The 14417-nt window shown below is 35.0% G+C and overlaps 1 protein-coding gene across 1 annotated transcript; it reads right to left on the bottom strand.

Moving 5' to 3' along the window:
• Window positions 1-12754: 12754 nt before the first annotated feature.
• On the bottom strand, window positions 12755-14073 carry LOC142537553 (uncharacterized). Its single transcript, XM_075643061.1, has 4 exons — window positions 13967-14073; window positions 13681-13840; window positions 13083-13182; window positions 12755-13015 (listed from the first exon to the last, which is right to left on the bottom strand). The coding sequence occupies exons 1-4, from the start codon at window positions 14031-14033 to the stop codon at window positions 12755-12757; spliced, it is 588 nt and encodes a 195-aa protein (XP_075499176.1). The 5' UTR covers window positions 14034-14073.
• Between the last annotated feature and the right edge of the window lie 344 nt (window positions 14074-14417).

The following is a 14417-nucleotide window of genomic DNA, read 5'->3' as shown; positions in this document are numbered from 1 at the left end:
ATCCATCTTTATCAAGCATAGAGATGGAAATAATGTTTTTTACCAAATCTGGTACAAACAAAACATCTCTCAAAATCAACTTAAAATCATTGTTCAACAATAAGTAAACATCTCCTACGGCCTTGACAGCAACTCTTGCTCCATTGCCCATCCTCAAGAAGGTCTCACCTTCCCTAAGCCTTCTACTTCTTCCCATCACCTGCAAATCATTACAGAGATGTGAGTCACAGCCGGTATCCAATACCCAAGAAGTAGAGGTAATTGAAATGTTTACTTCAATATAGAACATACCGTTTCCAGAACTCTTCTGGGAAAGATATTCCCTGCAATTACGCCTCCAATGTCCAGGCTTCTTGCAGTGATGACAAATATCAGTAGTCTTGTCAGCTTTCACTGGTATGGCTGCCATAGCGGGAATCGGAGTCTGCCTCTTCAAGGGCACGTTCTTCTTGGGACGTTGGAAAGAACGCTTCTTTCCCTTCCCACGTGGATCGGTCTTCGTACCAGATGAAGAACCCACATAAAGAACCGGCTTCTCTTTCTTGATGGTGGACTCAAAGGTCACAAGCATGTTCACCAACTCCTCAAGGGTCGGCTCCATCTTGTTCATATTGAAATTCACCACAAAAGGATCAAATGAGCTAGGCAGTGACAAAAGCAACACGTCGGTGGTCAACTCCGAAGGCAACACCAGATCCATGCCAACGAGCTTGTCCACGAGCCCAATCATCTTCAGGCCGTGCTCATGGACCGAGGCCCCATCTCGCATGCGCAAAGTAATCAGCTCCTTGACGGTAACATGCCTAAGAGGCCGCGTCTGCTAACCAAAGAGCTCCTTGAGATGCAAATGAATGTCAGCAGCACTCTTTGCATCCTCAAAACGCCTCTGCAGCTAATCGTTCATAGAAGCCTGCATATAACACCTGGCTTTCAAGTCATGGTCACACCATTCCTTGTAAGTCTGCAATTCCTCAGGAGTGCGGCTAGTCGGAGCCGCAACAGGGGGCGACTCAGTCAGTGTATATGCAATCTTTTCCAAGTTCAAGACGATTTTCAGGTTTCTTAGCCAAGTGAGGTAATTAGGTCCGGTAAATACGTGTTTTTCGAGTATAGCAGACAGCGGATTGCGAATCGAAGACATTATCAAAAATTGTACTGAAAAGTAAACAGATAAATATTAATGACTATTTTAAAATATTTAATAAGATATAAAGCATGGACTTTTACTTTATAAATTTTCGCTCCCACTGTTTTGACATATTTCACTACCCTCTAGTGAAAACGGGAAACTCCTTTCTCAGTAGGTACGCAAGGTCCAATTAACGAATTATGATCCCGAATAATATCAGCCAATCACAATTCCTAAAAGGTGGTTTCCAATTGCATCACCATACAACCCTCTACGTAAACTTTTGTCTCACGTTTGATTAGGACCCAATAATATGACGTCGTTCATATTTACGTGTCAAGCCTTACCCATCGATGTTGAACCTTAATGAACGGTCGCCATGAGTTCCTTTAATAATATGAGCTGAAATCATGGGAGTTCCACGTAGTTCACATCACCATGTCAATGGATGTCACATCTTTCCGGCACCCAGGGGCCCCCCAATAATATGAGCCGAGCCCCGAGCACGGGTAGCGTTCATCATGCACCCATTGTCGATGGAAGACATGGAAATTATAAACAACTTTATAATTCCTCTTTTCGGGCTTGATATTAATTTTGAATCTTATTCAAAATGAGGGTTTTTAATTTTGAAAGGTCTCATCATTAATTTTATTTAAAAGCTCGCCATGTTTGATCGTATGTTTTCCGGATTCATGCAACTTTGTTATTATCATAATAATAACGCACATACTCATTATTTATAACATATCATGCATATATTATAAACAGTAAACAAAACAAGGATGATCAATTGCCCCAAAACTAATGGCCCGTGTGAGCTAAGCACGGGCCTATGTCCAATCCTAGGGAAATGCATGGGATGCAAATGCAACTATTACGTAAGCTTCCAATATTTACATGTCTTCGATCTTCATAATCATCAAGGCCACCATCTTCTAATCTTGATCTTCCACTATTCTAATATTTACAAATATATATCCATGGCAAATAGGGATACATCTCATGGGGTGGGAACGGGCCATAAACCAAGCCCACTTTAAATTTGATAATTATTACAATCATTCAACACAAAATATCCTAGCATACACCTAGCAAATTGGGCTTGGGCTTTTGATCATCCTTCATGCATAATATCACATATCATACACCATCAATTAATTATCACAATAATTAATTGATCCAATATTATATATCTTGATCCAATCACTAAACGCCACGATTATAAACTAAATTAACAAAGTATACAAACTCCTTTGCCTACTTTATTATTTATTTATTTATAACCGAATTTTTTTTAAATCACCATTTACTATAAATAATTAAAGTCCAACTTAAATTATTTATTTCATGAGATAATATTTGCAACTTTTGTAAATTTAAACTTAAGGGCCCAAAAAATCATTTTTCACCAAAAACATTTTGGCCCATTTAAATTTCACAAATATGTTAGCCATCTCATGGCCCAACAACTTCAAAGCTCATGACACTTTGATAATTCAAAACACTTTTAGAAACCCTAGTCGTCATCACCGTCGCCGGATTCCGGCAAACAAAAAAAAATTTTTTATTAAAAACTAGGGGCTGTTCGGGCAGCCCCTCGGGCTGCCCTTGCTGCCCAAAATGAGCAGCCCCTCGGGCAGCCCGAGCTGCCCAAAATGGGCAGCAACTTGCTGCCCAAAAACACCCCACGACGGCCTCGATTTTTGTTGCAAAAATTCATCTCATGCGGTTAGAAATCGACCTCAATATAATATTATGTATATGCTACACAAAATAGTATCCTTAGCTCATGATACCACTTGAAAGAGGATCGTTTACGGTGCCGGTTGCGCAACGGAAGTTTCAAAAATTTAATTTTTAGCAAGAAAAACCGAACACCTCAACTATAGTTTGTAGCAAATACGAAAACACAAAAATGTCATACATAGTGTGTTTAGAAAGTATACCTATCAATCTCTTGAGATTGATGTTTGGCTCCAACTAAGGTGTAAACACCTTAGCTCTTGATGGCAAGAAGATCTACAAGCTTCCTCCTTTCTTCAAAATTAGGCCCACCACCAACTAGCTTGAACCCTTCTTATTTTGCACTAGAAAAATAAGAAGATTTTTCAAGGAGAAGTATTTTCTATCCTCAATAATTGAAGAAGAAAATTGAGAGAAAAATGAGGGAGAAGACACTCAAAGTTTCGGCCATTTCATGTCTCATGAAGGGGAGGATGAGTTGCCTTGGTGTGTAAAAAAGTAAAAAGTAGTATTTGCATGCCATGCAATTTTTTTAATAAAAACTATTCCCCAACTCTTCACCTCCAAAACATGCTTTTGACTTGGGCTTGTAACAATTACAAGGCCCATGGACTTTATTTAAATGTCCTCAAACACATTTAAGACCATTTAACATTTACTTGATTTTACTCAAACCCACTAGTTTAATAATTATTTCTAATTGGGTTCTACTAGGCCTAATGATATTTAATTAATCCAACACTTGAATTAATTTAATTATTTGGACTCTACTAGGTCCACTAGTGTTTAATTAATTCAACACTTGAATTAATTTAATTTAGTCCATAATAATGTTTATGAAAATCACAATTTTCAAATACATTATATATTTGGCCAACTTTTAATTTAGGAACACTTCCACAAATTAAAAGTTACATTTCCCTCATAGAAGTCATACTTCTATTTTTCTTTACACTTATAAACTCCTTTATAAGCCGTTCAACACATTGAACTATTTTACTTCTCAACAGGATCTAGAAAGCTAGTACTTGTGTGGCCCTCAATGGTTCATTGATACAACTAGCCGTGGGTTCACATCTCCATGTGATTTCGACTAAACATGTCCTTATATGAGCATACCCCAATTGCTCCAGTCTTACTTATCAACTCCTTGATAACAAGAACGTCAGAACTCAAGTCTGATAGTACCCAACCAATCATGTTAAACGCCTAGCAGCATTGCTTACATGATTCCCTAGGTATCAAATGATAGTGCCTGCAAGAACCATTCAATTATGGTTAGCGTACAGTACGGTCCCTTCATCTCATATATCCCGACCGATTCGACAACCATTGGTATATCGACAGTTGTCAATGAATCAATACTATGTGTCATGTCGTAGTTGCATCAATGGTGTAATATAAGAAACCCCTTTCTTAATTACCACCATACTCTGATCAGAGATTTCAAACTACATACACATGAGATCACATAGGATATCCATACCCGAAGGTAAGCGGTGAATCCCCGACTACAATGCATCGACTCCTATATGTTTCGACAAAACAACCAACCTTGCCACCTCATGACCCCATGAGACTCGGTAAACATGTCAAAGTGTAATGCTAGCACATAGAGTCTCAATGTTGTCTCGGGTCATAAGGACTAATGGTGTACAACAATAAACTAGGACGTTTCCACTCGATAAGTGAGAACCACTTGGAATGTCCTTTATGGAGGGTTGTTCAGTGCACTGTACCAGGAGCACCTATCTGCATGCTCGGACATCACAATGTCCCCTACCAATGAAACTTGGTACTCACATCGCAGATACTAGTTTCAAACTCGAGCGGCCTATATCCTTCTTAGCGGCGGCTGAATCTACTAGGAACTGTTTAGAATATACAGTATTACAAATATGAGTTTCATGATACTCATCATATGAGCATCTCATATTCTTTCTACTATTTGTATATTCAAGGGCTTTATCTATGCAACTAGCATGAGTGTACAGATAAAGAAGTGCCAAAACAATAATTTCAAATATTATTAAAATAAAGATTGTTTATACATAGAGTTTAAACATGAACCCTCGACCAACACTTGGCTCATCGGGCACCTACTCTAACATTAAGATCATGTTGGTTTGTTGGTTCCAGCCCATGCACGTTAGGAAGAGACGTGATTGCAACTTTCCCCATAGTTGCAATATGTGTCTCGATTTTTGTTGTTTGGATGCCTAAGATTAGGGTTTGGATTGTGGTTGGCCTAGGGCCTGTAGCCATGGTTATAAATCTCCCCTAGCATGCCTAGGGCGTGACCAAGTCAGCCTTTCATTGCTTTGTTCATGGTCTCATCGATATTTTTAAACAAACAACACAAGTGCCCCTTCGGTTTTCATTTTTCCGAGTTTGTGTGAGTAGTTTCGAATTTTAGGGTGTTGTGTGGATCTTGGTTGGCTTCTAGCCCTTAGCCACGGTTCACACTATACCCTATGATGACTAGATCAAGACATGGTCAATCATATGGCCACTGGAATGATACATGACAGCAAAGACAAGCAACACCCCCCACGTACAGCACATGGTGTTCTCGGGTGGAGCTTGGCATTGTCCTATGGATTTGCTTGGTTTGTGGTTGGCTTGTAGCCATTAGCCATGGTCCAAGCCATGCCTTAGGATGTTGGGAATAGGCTCTGGTCGGTGGTTCAAGCCCCAATGGCCATTAGCCTTGTAAACAAAACAAGGAAGCACAGTAGCTGCTGCTGTATTTTTTTGACAGCAGCTTTGGGCTTCGGTTCAGAGGCTTGTTTCGAGTTCTTATTTGGCATTTAGCCTATGGCCTTGGACTGCACAGTACCTCATTGAGTTAGAAATATCATGTTTTTGGCCGTTCATGATTTGGTTAAGTTTAGAGGTCGTACGAGAATTTATGGTGCAATGTGCCAAAGTAACTCTCGAAAGAGTGTTTCACAATTTTGGCCATCATTCACATCTTTTCGTGTACTACAGCCTAGGGTCATGTTTTCCAGTATTTTAGGTGTATTTTAATCATGGCTAAATGATGGTTCAATGTCGGTTCGGGTTGGTACGAAGCCATGGTTGAATATTAAGTTTGTTGGGCGTAATAGTCTCAGTTTAGTTCGATTTTGAAGTATTGGTCAAGTTAACTTATTTGAATGTTTCCCATGTTAGAATTAGGTCGCAGCGAGCCTGGGAACGATCCAACCAATTTGGTAAAAAAAATGTGATTTTAATTATATTACGTGCATAAAAATAGAAAATGTTTATTTTTGAGATATATGCTATATGTCTTGTGGTCACCTCACGCTTATGGGATTCAGCTTATGGGATTATTACTTCACCCGATGACTTACGACCGGTTCATGTTCATGTATGGGTACGGATATCCAGTCCAAGGGCTGTGATGATCTCTACCGCCCAGTATACTGTGGTTTAGTATGATCAGACGTGCATGTTATGTTATGATATGTTATGGGCCACTTGCGTAGAACATTATCTCAACAGAAAATTAGGATATGCTATTTTATGACAGGGCTCTATCGAGCAAACATTTTACGTATGATTTTTAGTTATGCACGTATTTATAATTATCTATGACACGATTTTTACATCACGCTTTACGATATGATATCGTTACATGGCACGAAATTTTATGATATATTTTACTTGTTATTCACGATATATGCATGCTGAGTCTTTAGACTCACTAGACTTGATTTTTGTAGGTACTGATGATGTCGAGGCTGAGGGCGGGGACCAGTGAGATAGCTTGGGTCAGCAGTAGTAGGAACCCGAGGACCTCATGTTTATCATTTACTATTTTTGTTCAAACTCAGTTTTTACTTTGAAGAATTATTTTAAGTTGTGGTTTTGAAAACATTATTTACTTCCGCTGCTACTTTAAGCATTAAATCTTTTATCAGTTTATTTATGGATGAGGCTTGTTATTTATTTAAAGAGAAAAATTTTAAATTATTCCGCAAATTTTCAAATATGAAACACGGGCCTCTACACATAATCAATTACTTATTTTTATCTAGACCGATTTTGTTTTGTATATAAATAGATGTATTTAATCTGAATTTTTTGTAACCAAAGCTGCTTATGCTCTATCTTTGCAGGAGCATGAACAACATATAAAAAATATCCTGGAGTCCATGCCACTTGCTAGGGATTTTATTGTAAATTCTGAACCACAGAGTTGGGCAAATGCATTGTTTCTTGGCAATAGATGGGGTGTTATAAATAATAACATCGCCGAATGTTGGAATAATTGGGTTAACACAGCTCGTTATCTCCCTATCGTGGGTATGGTGGACCATATACGAGTGCAGATCATGAACATTATGCACCAACGACGTGAATCAACAGCTATGATGGTTAAAGAATTAAGTCCAAAAAAGGAGAAAGCTATTGGTAGTGTATATGTGGAATCTCGGAAGTCGAGAGTGCACCGGTCTTGTAATTGAAGGTTTGAAGTAGTCGATGGTGAAAAATCATTTACTATTGACTTGATAGCCATGACCTGTTCATGTAGATATTGACAAATCAACAAGCTTCCTTGCAAGCATGCTTGCGCCGCTATTGAGTCGAAGTCGATGTCGTTTTATGATTTTTGCGACAAGTATTTCAAAATTGAAATGTACCGCCAAACTTACAGAGGAATTATTAATCCCATCCCAATGTTTGACATTAATGAGTCTTATCTTGATGATGGAAATGTAATCAATGTTCCTGATGTGAGGAGTTAGCCTGGTCGTAGGAAAACCAAGAGGATACCATCGCAAATCGAATCACGTGTGTTAAAGTGTAGTCGTTGTCATAAGGGAGGACATAACAGACGTAGATGCAAAGAAGCTATAAACTAGCTGTTATTGTTTCATGAAAATGGTGTTTCAATGTTTTTATTATTACTAACTGTCTTACTGTTAGTATCTTTCAATATTCAGTATTTTTGTTTATGATTGACACCTGAAAGATTTTTCGAAACTTTAACAGGAAAAAGAGAGTGCTAAAAGGGGAATCAAGCATGTTGATACCAGTGAGAAGTCGTACGCATTCGAGTGAAAGCATTGGTGGTTTACACATTATGTGATTGTTTTGTTTTTGAAAATGTTGGGAAAAAGTTGGTTTGCCTTACTGTCATGTTGTTTCAGTGCTTGTTTATGTCTTGTATTCTTATATATTCTATGGAAAAAAACTCGGGCTTTAGGTTGTTGTTTATGTTAATTTTTTAAGTTAGAGAATTTATTGTTTTGTTTGTGTTAGGTGTTAAGCACTTCAATATATATTTCTATTTATTGTTATTTGTTTCTGTAAGGTTTGGTATTTCATTTGTTCATTTTTTAATGTCTGGTTTAAGGGGTGTTTCAAATGGTACATATCAATTTTGAACAGATATTTGATTACAAAAATTGCTTAATTTGGTATATTATGTGTAAATATGAGTACAAATAGTAAATAATTAGGTATGTTTTGTGCACAAGAAAACTGTACTAATATTATACCGAAAGTACAAAATATATGTTCAAATTAGAAGTTGTTTACTATTCAAACTTTAGTTAATTAATGTAATATTTAGTCATACATTAATATGAATAGAGATTTGAATACAAAATTCACTTTCTTGTGTATACTATGTGTAAATTGTAGTACAAATGTTAAATAATCGAGTATATTTTGAGCTAGAGAAAAAGATATATTTTTGGCCGAAATTGTAATGTGTCAATTTCAAGGTACATAAATTGTCCGATTGAGTATATACATTAAAGAATCGAGAACAATGTCCACATGAATTGAGTACAATGACTTTTCAATCCAGCACATCGTAGAGTAGTTCATCTATTCATGCCTAGGATCACCAAGTCATTATCCGATGAAGTTCTTGTATTTTGTCAATTTCAAAGTACATAAAATGCCCGATTGAGTATATAAGTTACATAATCTAGGATAATTTAACAGTTTATTGAGTACAATATTGTTTCCATCGATCAAGTCAAAATAAAATATTCGCCAGAGTTGATGTGTTGTCAATTTCGAGGTACGTAAAATGTCTAATTAAGTATATAAGTTAAACAATCGAGAACAATTTATACGTTGATTTGAGTACATCAGACGCATGTATTGAGTACAATATACGCATGAATTGATTACAATGACTTGTAAATCCAGCACAACGTATAGTAGTTCATCTCTTATTGCCTAGGATCACCAAGTCATTATCCGATTGAGTATATAAGTTACTTAATCCAGGACAATTTAACAGTTTATTGAGTACAATATCTCTTCCATCCATCACCAAGATAAAATATTCTTTAGAGTAGTAGTGTTTCAATTTCAAAGTACATAAAATGTCTGATTGAGTATATATATTAAATAATCGAGCACAATTCACACGTGACTTGAGTACAATGTATCTTCAATCCAGCACCACGTAGAGTAGTTCGTGCAATGATATATATGTACAAATTTTCAGTGTTACGTACAAAATTATGGCATGAAAACATAAATCGAGTATTAACAAAACAACTTCTTTATAGACGAATACATATGAGATACAATACTTCACCAAGTAAAGTAGAAGGATGAATATCATTTTATAGTACCATCACTTGATGTGTTGTACAAGAACTTCTAAAGTGTACAAGATCACTTCTCTTCTTGGTGTGTTTTCCGGGTGGACATAGGTTATTTTCAAGGTAAATTCCAACATATTCATCTATATTTTGATGAAAGAACATATCATATGTTATGAAGTACATTACACAATAAATAGGGTATACATGTGTTATAAGTACATTAATCGAGTACTAAAATTCATGTTATATGTTAATTTCATTAATTATATATATCTTCAATTTGAGTACTCAATTTATGTACATATATACCTGATTTTAAAACATGTATACCCGATTTATTATGTATTGTACCTCGATTATTTAATATATATATTCAATCAGACATTTTATGGTCTTTGAAATTGACATAATAACAACTTCACCCATAGACGAATAAATATGAGATACAATACTTCACCAAGTAAAGTAGAAGGATGAATATCATTTTAGAGTATCATCACTTGATGTGTTGTACAAGAACTTCTAAAGCGTACAAGATCACTTCTCTCCTTGGTGTGTTTTCCGGGTGGACATAGGTTATTTTCAAGGTAAATCCAACATATTCATTTTTATTTTGATGAAAGTACATATCATATGTTATGAGGTATATTACACAATAAATCGGGTATACATCTGTTATAATCAGGTATACATGTATCAAGTACTAAAATTCATGCTATATGTCAATTTCATGAATTTTATATACCTTCAATTTGAGTACTCGATTTATGTACATGTATACCTGATTTATTGTGTATTGTACCTCGATTATTTAATATATATATTCAATCAGACATTTTATGGTCTTTTAAATTTACATAATAACAACTTTTTTATAGACGAATACATATGAGATACAATACTTCACCAAGCAAAGTAGAAGGACGAATATCATTTTGTAGTATCATCACTTGATGTGTTGTACAAGAACTTTTAAAGCGTACAAGATCACTTCTCTTCTTGGTGTGTTTTTCGGGTGGACATAGGTTATTTTCAAGATAAATCCAACATATTCATCTATATTTCGATGAAAGTACATATCATATGTTATGATGTATATTACACAATAAATCGGGTATACATGTGTTATAATCAGGTATACATGTACATTAATCGAGTATTAAAATTCATGCTATATGTCAATTTCATGAATTTTATATATCTTCAATTTGAGTACTCGATTTATGTACATGTATACCTTATTTTAAAACATGTATACCCGATTTATTGTGTATTGTAACTCGATTATTTAATATATATATACTCAATCAGACATTTTATGGTCTTTGAAATTGACATAATAACAACTTCTTTATAGACGAATACATATGAGATACAATACTTCACCAAGTAAAGTAGAAGGATGAATATCATTTTATAGTATCATCACTTGATGTGTTGTACAAGAACTTCTAAAGCGTACAAGATCACTTCTCTTCTTGGTGTGTTTTCCGGGTGGACATAGGTTATTTTCAAGGTAAATCCAACATATTCATCTATATTTTGATGAAATTACATATAATATGTTATGAGGTACATTACACAATAAATCGGGTATACATGTGTTATAATCAGGTATACATGTACATTAATCGAGTACTAAAATTCATGTTATATGTCAATTTCATGAAATATATATATCTTCAATTTGAGTACTCGATTTATGTACATGTATATCTGATTTTAAAACATGTATACCAGATTTATTGTGTATTGTACCTCGATTATTTTAATATATATACTCAATCAGACATTTTATGGTCTTTGAAATTGACATAATAACAACTTCACCCAGATAATGACTTGGTGATCCTAGCATGAATATATGAACTACTCTACGTTGTGCTGGATTGACAAGTCATTGTACTCGATTCATTTGTTCATTGTACTCAATTTATGCGTACACTGTACTCAATAAATATGTACATTGTAATCAATTCATGTGTATATTGTGCTCAATATATTCATCTATTGTACTCAAATCGTGTGTACATTATCCTTGATTACTTAACCAACGTGTAAATTATTCTCGATTATTTAACTTACATACTCAATTAGAAATTTTACGTACCTCGAAATTGACACACTACAACTCTAGATAATATTATATCTTGGTGATCGATGGAAGAGATATTGTACTCAGTAAACGTTTAAATTATCCTGGATTATTTAACTTATATAGTCAATCGGACATTTTATGTACTTTAAAATTGAAATAATAACAACTTCACCCAGATAATGACTTGGTGATCCTAGCATGAATAGATGAACTACTCTACGTTGTGCTGGATTGACAAGTCGTTGTACTCGATTCTCGTGTTCATTGTACTCAATTTATGCGTACACTGTACTCAATAAATATGTACATTGTAATCAATTCATGTGTATATTGTGCTCAATATATTCATCTATTGTACTCAAATCGTGTGTACATTATCCTTGATTACTTAACCAACGTGTAAATTATTCTCGATTATCTAACTTACATACTCAATTAGACATTTTACGTACCTCAAAATTGACACACTACAACTCTAGATAATATTATATCTTGGTGATCGATGGAAGAGATATTGTACTCAGTAAACATTTAAATTATCCTGGATTATTTAACTTATATAGTCAATCGGACATTTTATGTACTTTAAAATTGAAATAATAACAACTTCACCCAGATAATGACTTGGTGATCCTAGCATGAATAGATGAACTATTCTACATTGTGCTGGATTGACAAGTCATTGTACTCGATTCATGTGTTCATTGTACTCAATTTATGGGTACACCGTACTCAATACATATGTATATTGTAATCCATTCATGTGTATATTGTGCTCAGTTTGTGTGTACATTTTCCTAGATTAGTTAAATACTATTGTGTGTTTTCTAATGTATGACTAAATATTAGATTAGTTAGATATACTCGATTGTTTAACATTTGTACTCAGTAGTTACACATAATATACCCAATAAAGCAATTTTTGTACTCAATTTTCTGTTCTAAATTGATATGTACCATTTAAAATACCACGTAAACCAAACTCTGAAAAGTGAACAAATGATACACCAAACTTTCCCAGAAACAAATAAATTTTAACAGAAATAGATATTGAAGTACGTAACAGCTAACACAATCACGATAATAATCAATTGTGTCTTCATTACATAATTTAAACCAACAAAACAACATACACTTGAAATGTTCAAACTCCAGTACTACTGTAGCTTCTTAACCATCAGAATAGTAAGGAGTAATTAATTACTCAAACTTGTTTTTTAACAATCCATTTTCATAAGATAATATTGTGGCTGCCAAACGTGCTCTATAAGTGTCCATCTTCACATCTTGTGCATAGCTCCAGATCTCATATGTGTCACGGGCTAGACACTCCAACCACATGCATGCATAGACGCCACAATCGAGGGTTGCACCTTGTTGACGACAAGGTTCTCTTAACACTGGCTCACTTACAAGGTCGAATCCCCATAAGTGACGTATGGAACCAGCCAAAAACTTTGTCTGCAACAAACAATACTTTCAAAATTTAATCTTAATTTGTATTTAAATATATTATGGTTAAACTAACATAAACTTCTGCTTTCCCAACTGCGAATGGATCATGCATGGAGTTCCACAGTTTAAATATCCCTTCATCTCTTTTGTAAACAAACAAAAACCAATGCCACCTGTCATTCATAGGGAAAATGATGTATCTGCATCTTCTAAATAATTCTCAGTCAGTTCCTGCAGTCTACCCATCGTGAAAGATGTCATCAGTGAAAGAAAAGCTCCATAATCATCCCGATGTACCTTTGATCTTTTCCCATGTTATTCCAATTTCGTAAGGACTTCTTTCTACACATTCAAGAACATATATACTCATTTATCTTAATAAAGTAAAACGAAAACAAAAAAAACGCAAAACTCGGACTGCTACGAACCTGCACCATTGTATCAATGCAATAAATCTTAAATCCATGCTGGAAACTTTGCTTTTGCATAATTCTCATGTAAACATTAATTATCTCAGACTCGACAGAATCACCAAAAAGAAAATGACATAATATCGGTCCATTTAAACTCATAACCATATCTTGCCAAACGACAACACTACAAAATAGAAAATTCAATTTCATTAAAAAAATTAGGACACATTATTACGAAAATAAGAAGAAGAAACATACGGAAGATCAACGTACTCCAATTCTTTTCTAGCAAGAAAGTTTGTCACCAATTTTCTCTCTTCATCATTAGCTTCTTCATGTCCACAGAAATCTGATCTACCTTGAAACTCATCCATGGCAACCTTGCCAAGAGTATTGCCTTTCTTCTCAACGTCTATAACTTCATGTCCAAAAGCGGCGATATATTCAAAATATAACAAAAAATCCAAACATCAATACCAACAATAGTACTGGAAAACAGAAAAACTAAATTAAACTTAATACAATCGATTTGGAAATAATTGACATTTCATTACCTGTTTTGTCACCTTCCTCTTACGTCTTGGTGTTGAGCAAGGTGAAGTCACAAACATGGAACCTTTTTTTCTTCACACGATCATCCCTAGCCCTCACATGATCCGCAATTGAAGATTTCTTCTCTACTTCAGAAGTAGCAACAAAACTACCACCAATGCTCTCATCAACCGAAGCATTACACGAATGAGATTCATCCAACTCTTTCTTTTCTTTAGCCAAATCAGAAACAACTTCTTTTACCACTACGTCAACAAAATCACCAAAGTTAGCTCTTGCATTGTAAGGCCTGAGATTTGATCATTGTAATCCGAAATTATTAATTGATAATTGATGTGATTATGAAAGGCCATGTGTTGCGTATTTTTACTACCGCAAGTGTACGGTGTCAAGTTTTAGTACTGGTTAGAGTACATATATCGATCCCACGAGGAGTAATTATT

The sequence above is a fragment of the Primulina tabacum genome, chromosome 2 (genome assembly GCF_025594145.1).
Source record: "Primulina tabacum isolate GXHZ01 chromosome 2, ASM2559414v2, whole genome shotgun sequence".
Lineage (NCBI taxonomy): Eukaryota > Viridiplantae > Streptophyta > Magnoliopsida > Lamiales > Gesneriaceae > Primulina > Primulina tabacum.
This window is presented reverse-complemented; position numbering and strand designations above follow the sequence as displayed.

Coding starts and splice junctions, on each gene's coding strand:
- LOC142537553 (XM_075643061.1), bottom strand. CDS start 14,033: ATGTTTGTGACTTCACCTTGCTCAACACCAAGACGTAAGAGGAAGGTG. Junction 13,183..13,680: donor TTGGAGTACGTTGATCTTCC/GTATGTTTCTTC, acceptor TATGAATGACAG/GTGGCATTGGTTTTTGTTTG. Junction 13,016..13,082: donor TTGGGAAAGCAGAAGTTTAT/GTTAGTTTAACC, acceptor TGTTTGTTGCAG/ACAAAGTTTTTGGCTGGTTC.